General features: G+C 41.3%; 1 protein-coding gene across 1 annotated transcript in view; it reads left to right on the top strand.

The window, feature by feature from the left end:
• Positions 1-7,452, top strand: part of LEF1 (lymphoid enhancer binding factor 1) — a 121,590-nt gene that overhangs the window by 13,776 nt on the left and 100,362 nt on the right. Inside the window, exon 5 of the mRNA XM_018554474.1 lies at positions 2,097-2,237. Within this exon, the coding sequence (XP_018409976.1) occupies positions 2,097-2,237 (141 nt within the window). The remainder of the gene's footprint in view (positions 1-2,096; positions 2,238-7,452) is intronic.

Genomic DNA, 7,452 nt, shown 5'->3' with positions numbered 1-7,452 from the left:
ACTGCAGTGATAATGATAAATCGAAGTGATATTCGGAGGTCGCCCTAAACCTGTCACACTCCCAATCTGCTCCTTACAAAGTCATGTTTTTTTACAAAGCAATCAACCCTGCTCTCAGTCATCATTACACTGCGCATTTATTGCCCTATCTCACAGCTTGCAATGGAGTCTGGGGCAGGGAAAAGGTGCTCTAAAAATTAGTATGTAAATCCTAGCAATTAGCATGAGGGAGAAAATAGGATTTCCATCGGCCAAATGTGTGAATCTGTAGTAATGTGTCAGTAACTTCCAAATCACTGACTGGCCTCTCATCAGTCACCCTGCCATGGGCTTTACACAGTGTCACTCTTATACTGTAAGATGATGAAGAAAGAATAGCTAAATATTACAGAATCTATAATCTATACAGAGCTATTGTCGGATTTTGAGACAAAAAAAAGCCTGTTCTTGTTTAATGTACACAAAAATAAAATATTTCATCAAAGACATGGAAATAAGCAAGTATGATGGAGTGATCTATTTTAGTTAAGTGTGAATGGATTGTAACATTATAGCAGAAAAGGTCCTTACATTAGGATATTGGAAGAGCTGCATACAGAATTATAAAGAGGGATGAAGGTGAATATGAGCTGCTGCCAGGATGAATTGGCCCCCTGTTTGTTGTGTGTTGGCCAGGGGTGTGTGTGAGAGGTGCAGTTGGTCCCAGTGAAGAGGGTGCAATGAACGAGCTCACCTCAACATCCCAGATGCCCTTTTCCTAATGGGAGCTCCTAGATTTACCAGCTTTCTTCTCCCCGTTCTCTCTACTAATAATACACTCTTGAGATCCCCGCTTCTCAGGAAGGACTCTATCCTTCATCATTCAAATGGGAATCTGCTTGGTGTTATTTCTGTTTGATCTCAGCTTAGGCTTCACCCAACATTAGAAAAGCTCTCTCCAGCTGCATGCCTCTGTTGCAGGTTTATTACTGTTTTTTCCAAGTTTTGCTGTTGCAGATAGCTGACCTTTCGTATGTTTGACACTAGGTGTGTTTGATCCTTTACAAAAGCGATCTTGTTTATGTCATTTGGAAACTTTTGAGTGTGCACTGTTACAGTAACATGTAATAAGGCACATTGAGGGGTGTCCGGATGACGTCACACACCACTGCCAAGAAGTTGATGTACACAGCTGATCCCATGCACTGTGGACCCTACAAAGCTTCTTAGCAAGACATGCACACCTGCCCTACTTATTAGATATTTCTCCTCTGTTTCCCCTAATTGCTATTATTAGGAGCATTTCATTTTGGACTGTTTGCCTCCCCCTAGCAGAGTTTTTTATCCTCTCCCTCCCTTCCACTCTCATCTTGTCCCCTCCTGCCCCTTCATTTGCTGAGCTGGTGTGTGTCTGTTTCCCTCCTCTATCAGCAAGCTGTCAATCAGTGCGGCGGCTTCTCTTTCATCTCTTTCCACCGCCTCCTCCCCTACAGCAGACAGAGAGAGAGAAGGGGGGAGGAAAGGGAGAGGGAGGGGGGGCACAGGAGGAGGGGGATGTTAAAGTTACATTACACAAACACACACTGCTTGCCCCTTCACATTTCACAGGGATAACCAGGCTGCCTTCTCCCAATCCCACCCAGAGGTAGTGCCGGAGTTCTGCTGACTTGTACGGTGCCACAGCGCAGGGGAGCGCCACACACACCACCAAGAGGACCTGTCCCAGATAGAGGGATGCACTAAAGCTGGAGTTTGCTTTGGGAGTCCACAAGAGGAGTCCAGGCTCCCCACTTACCAGCCTGTCTCATCGCAGGGGACTACAAGAAGCTTGCACAAGAACAAAGAAGGATCATTTACTTGTGTCAAGATCTTTTATTTTTTCCTTTTTTTTTTTCCTGCACAGACATCCTTCTGGTTTACTCAGCCCTGAGTCATAGGCTGGGACAAACTTTGCTCCTCTCTTAGTCACAGTAACAACAAACTTTTTTTTAATGTTCTTTGTCGCTTTCCATGTGACGATAGAAAGAGAAAAGAAAGTTTCCATGGTAAGACAAGAAGCCTTTTGAAGAGTGAGGTTTCCCCAGGATCTGATCCTCAGCTGTCCATCCATCCACCAGGTTGAACGTCCTGAGCCCTGGATCGTCAGACAGGTAATCTATGCAGAGATTAGCCACCCGGAAGAAGAGGGTGACCTGGCAGATATCAAGTCTTCTCTGGTCAATGAGACTGAAATCACCCCTAGCAGCAACAGCCATGAGGTAACTACAAGTCAGTCTGGCAGTGGGGAGGGTGATCAGTGGGGGGTTCAGTCTATGTGCATTGTGTAGGGTTAGCTCATGCATTGTCCTAGGGAGCATTCAAAGTTCACAGGTGAGAAAAACATCAGCAGCGTGACACAGACCAGCAGGCTATGGTGCCTTTACCTGTGTGCTTTTCTGATGTTAATGTCAGTTTGTCTGGGACTTTGCTTTAGCTCTGGTGCACATCAACGCTACTCTCTACTTGAAGAATATTGACAGTCTACATCCTTTGTGATCAATAAGTAATGCAGAGTATACTGGAGTAAAAGTGCAGCTGTTGTCCTCATTTACCAACCAGTTTTCATCTTCTTCCCAATTAAAGTGACATTAAACTCAGGAGTTAAATCTTAAAAATACATTCAAGTACCTTAAATCTTAACAAAAATGTATCTTATTTGTGTATCACTGAGATGTAGATCCTCAAATCATCTCTGAATTGATGCTGACACTGTCCTTCCGTCTGGAGGGTGGCTAAGTTTGTTCCCCATGGTCCCTGTGTGTATTGTAAAGTAGCCACTAATTAGTCTACTAATTTGCATTTAGGAGTGAGCTTGGAGCAGTGACTACTTTACAACACACACAGGGACCATGGGGGACAAAAGTAGTCACCCTCCAGAAGGAAGGACAGTGTCAGCACTAATTCAGAGATGGTTTAAGGATCTATAGCTGAGTGATACACAAATAAGATACATTTTTGTTATTAGTTAAGATACTTGAATGCATTGTTAGGATTTAACTCCTGAGTTTAGTATCAGTTTAGGAAATTAAAAAAAATGCCGGAGTTTCTTCCCATAGTAACCTGTCATAGAGTGAATGGTTGCTGTGGGTAACAGCATCACATTTGCTCCAGTTTCTATAAATGAGGACCAAGAAATATGGTTGCTATGGACATCAGATGCACTTTTTTTTCCAGTTTTCATTAAGCATCCCCTTCTTTTTGTTTGCAAGGAAGAGAGCAGTCAGAATGCCTAGGCATTAACACAAAAGCTATGGTCTTTAGTAGTGCAGGTCTCACTATGTCACCATTCACTTGATATTCACAATCTGTGTGTAACATGAGGATTTTTAGGCTTCACAGTAAAGTACTTTCCTTGACCTCCTGTAAACTAGGTGCTCCTGTGGCCCTAAACAGCGTCAGGACTACTTTTCATCTGAATGTTGGCATGTGTGCATGGACCACTGGCAGGGTTGTTTTAATACATAAGTGGGCCCAGGTAACAGGTCACTCTAGTGGGCTCTGCAACCTTGGTAAATATTACATCCCCAATAGGTTGTACCCTTTGAGAGGCTTTAACATTTAAAATATATCTAACGCCAAACCTTTTTTTCTTTGTTTGAAGTAGGGGAGAGTTTAATGCGCTGTCATTTTTTTTTTTGCAATCTGTGTCTCATTAGGGAGATTTCCCTTCAGTTCCTTCAGTTCAGTTCCTGTAAATTCAGCAGGAAGTGAGAGAATAGTTTCTAACGTGAGAGAAAACACCCTCTTAGACAGTTGTCACAGTGTCCTGTGTCCCCATTTGAAGATTCCCTCTATTCCTTTTACAGTTGCATCTCAAAAATGAGTATTTTCCCCGACTTTCATTCCTGGTGACATTAATGATCAGTACAATTGGAGAGAGCAAATCTCCTGCACAGGGCACAAACAGCAATTCAAACTCGACAAGGGTTCTAACACCACACCACCAGTTTTGTCTTTATGTAGGATCCCAGCTTTGTTAGGGTTCATACAGCTGTTAGTGTTGATTTTGGAAAGCTGGAATAATTAGGACTAAACATAACATTGTATATATTTTTGTAATGTTACCAAGAATGTTTAATATTTGCAAGGTGAACCGATTTAAAGAGGATGCTTTGATTTCAAAACAAGGGAACCTTTTGGTTTCCTTTAGCTGCAGAGGGCTGATATAGGATCTAATTTATAGAATCCAAGTGCTAACACTTGCAAGTCTCTTGGTGGGCCAAAAGTTCTGATGTGCTTAGGCCATGGGCCGTTTTGGCTGTCTAATAATATGGCACTGATCATGTAAACAGAGACAGATATTTAGGAAGCCAGGAAACAAGCTGTTTGACTTTTGACATTAATACAAAATTTAATACATATAGTCACTTATAAATATACTTACATTCATCAACTTTAGCACATAGTGATTGACAGTGATGACTTTCTATATTGCCAACACAGTGGGAGTGGGTTAAACAGTTCAACTTTCCACTGAGGTTGTGCATCTGAGCATTGCTTGCAGCACGTGGGAAGTATATAGGTTAATTCCTGAGTGACACCAAGAACTGCAGAGCATTGCAATATTTGAAGATCCCACAAACTATGCCCTTTGCTCCATGAGAAAGGGAAGTGGCCCTCCATTTTCTAGTTGCAGGGAGAAGGTCTTGGTAGGTCTGAGATTTCGGCAATGACAGCAGGCTCTCTCGTTGTCTGTTGTTTGTGGTGACATGCATGGGAAGACTTCCTAAAGGTTTGCCAGCAAATCTTTGTTCTCTTTAAATAGCCTATCAAGTTTCAGTTTCTTTAAGTTCCACTTAACCTGATGGGGTGTCTAAACAGAACATAGAATTGCTGGACTGGCAGACCTCTAGTAAATCACCCCAGTGTGTGTCCAGTTGGTAAGATTAGGCTATCAGTAACGCATCCTGGCGCTCTGCCACGTTCTGTTATTACATGCCTTCTTACATTGATGTCCTAACTCTCCTCTTGGCAAGATGCCCACTGACAAAAGTAAAACATTTTGGTTTCATTTTTCCCCCCCCTAAACCAGGTAATGATGTATTTTTTCAATTTTAATTTTGGTGATGCAACAGTGATAATAAACATTGAACATGTCTTATTCTGTGTGACTGCATGTAATGGTGAGACAAAGGGACCCGTTCAAGAAGAACTGAAGTGGAAAACTGAAAGTAGTGAATAGCAGTCAGTCATAATTTAACCTGCAATGGAAAAATGACAGCTACAATGTGGCTAACTTGTCTTTTTGATCTAGCAGTTCATATAAACTGTTCAGATTCACACTAGTGTTATCGACTACCAACAAATTGACAGCCACCAAAATGTCATCTTGTTGTCTTCAGTAAACATAATGCATTGTAAAAAAAATGGTAGACAGTACATAGTACACTGGGCCTAAATGCATGTATTAACCCTTTTTACCCCCCTAGTAGTCCACATGGCCCTCCATTGACTGGTTTTTATATTTATATGTATATAATAAAAACTAGATATCAGACACAGTACAAATATATATATGTATCATTCATTCTGTATAGGTAATTGAATGAAAGAATTGATATCAATACATTGACACTCCCAACAATTGCATGGGACATTTGGGTCTTTTGTCCTTTCTTTTTGCCCTGTAAAATGTCTTTTAAGTTACGTTTTCTATAAAATTAGTCCAGGAGTATAGTCAGTAAATGTTAAACTATTCTAGTAAATGCTACGAGGCTCCAAATTTGTGTTCAATAAAGGAAAAGAAAACAGGATGCTATAGCTGACCACAGTTTTACAAATGAGCTCTAGCTGACCACAGGTCTCAGTTTAACATTAAGGTCAGTCAGCTGGGGTAGGAGTGGTGTCAAGTGCCAAAGGTGCAGAGCTTTTGTGGACTTTATACTTCTTTTAATACTCAATGTTTGCAGCCTAAACAAAGAAAATAATACAGTGTGCATACTCCGGAAGTTAAATCAGCTGTAAAGCTGTACAGTAGTGCCCGTTAGAGACAAGCAGATGTCTCACTGAGGATGGGCAGGCGGTGAAAGATGTGCCTGTCCTTAAACAGCTTGTGCGACACTACAGTCTTCTGCATTATTCAACCAGCGCACAGATGCGGTACATGCTCAGCAAAAGCTTTGCTCCCTTTTTTACTATAGAAAAGAGAATTAATGACCACCAAGTACAGAGAGGTTTTCCAGAATGTCAGACAAATGTTTTTTCTGCAATAAGGATCATTTCCAACAATCGTTGGTGCTCTTTACTCCATCTGCACATGGCTGAATTATTACAATTTGCTCATATCTGTAAAAAATAAGTCAAGGCAACTGGACTTGCTGTATTTTTCTTGAAGACGTTTCACTGGTCATCCAACCAGCTTTCTCAATTCAGAATGACTTGTACAAAAAAAATTCTCTGGGAATAAATATGGTGAATGTGGCTCCAATCCACATATATTGCTCAGATCAAATACTACTTTTATCGGGCTGTGTATCGTCAGCCTAAGGGGTCTTTGACAACAGCATTATTCCATGAGATGCAGCTGATTTAAGCATCTGCTGCAATATTCAAGCAAATATTATTATTGGTTTTTATGGCGTGTTTCATCTACTTTATGTGAACCAGATATAATGTCACTCAAACTGGGTTGAAAAATGGCAGTAGGTATTGGGGTGCAACATACCTATTGACAACATGGAGATCTTTTAACTCTCATCACTGTTGATCAGTGATCTGCCCATCTCAGGCCACCTTAATAGTACCCACCAACATTAGATGATAGTCTTTAGTCTGACCTATTTTTGGCCTGATCAAGAAATGTTTGTTTGTGAGCAAAGTGATTGGAGGTCCGCAAACCTTGCCCATTCGTAGTTGCTTCGGTGAGATAAACTGGTGCTGTGACTGTCTATGTGCACCTCCATGATCGTTCTTCCATTGCCAGACCAGGAATGCTTGTGCTAGAACTCTCCTGTTTAGTGCAAATGCAGACCCAACAGACATTGTAAGACAGCTGAGTAATGCATGTAGCCATTCACAAATGTTTAAGGCCAACTTTAGCTGTTGGAAATATAATTGTTCAGTTATTTAATATGGTCAGATCATGGAAAAGATAAAGGGTAATGTAAATCATAGTTTGCACCAATGAACTTGTTCAGTAAATCAAAATGCAGTAATCCGTGGCAGCTAATCAGCAATCATGGATCATATGGCAGTTCACTCAGATCTAATTGGTTGTTGTTAAGGACTACTACACTCTGCATATGATTAGGGCACTTTATATAACCTTACCTGCATGTCACTAATGTACAGCAAGTTTGTAACTATGCAGTTGCATAGCATTTATGCTACTGTAAGGATGAGGTGAGTCAGTGAGAACATCTTGGACTAAAGGAAAAATGCAGCATATAAAAATTCAAAGGGGGGGGGGGGGGGCGCGGGGCCGGGGGCAAACCA

The sequence above is a fragment of the Nanorana parkeri genome, unplaced genomic scaffold (genome assembly GCF_000935625.1).
Source record: "Nanorana parkeri isolate BGI_ZX_2015 unplaced genomic scaffold, ASM93562v1 scaffold161, whole genome shotgun sequence".
In the NCBI taxonomy this organism is placed as follows: Eukaryota; Metazoa; Chordata; class Amphibia; order Anura; family Dicroglossidae; genus Nanorana; species Nanorana parkeri.
The sequence above is the reverse complement of the archived record's forward strand: the minus strand, read 5'-3'. Positions and strand labels throughout refer to the sequence as shown.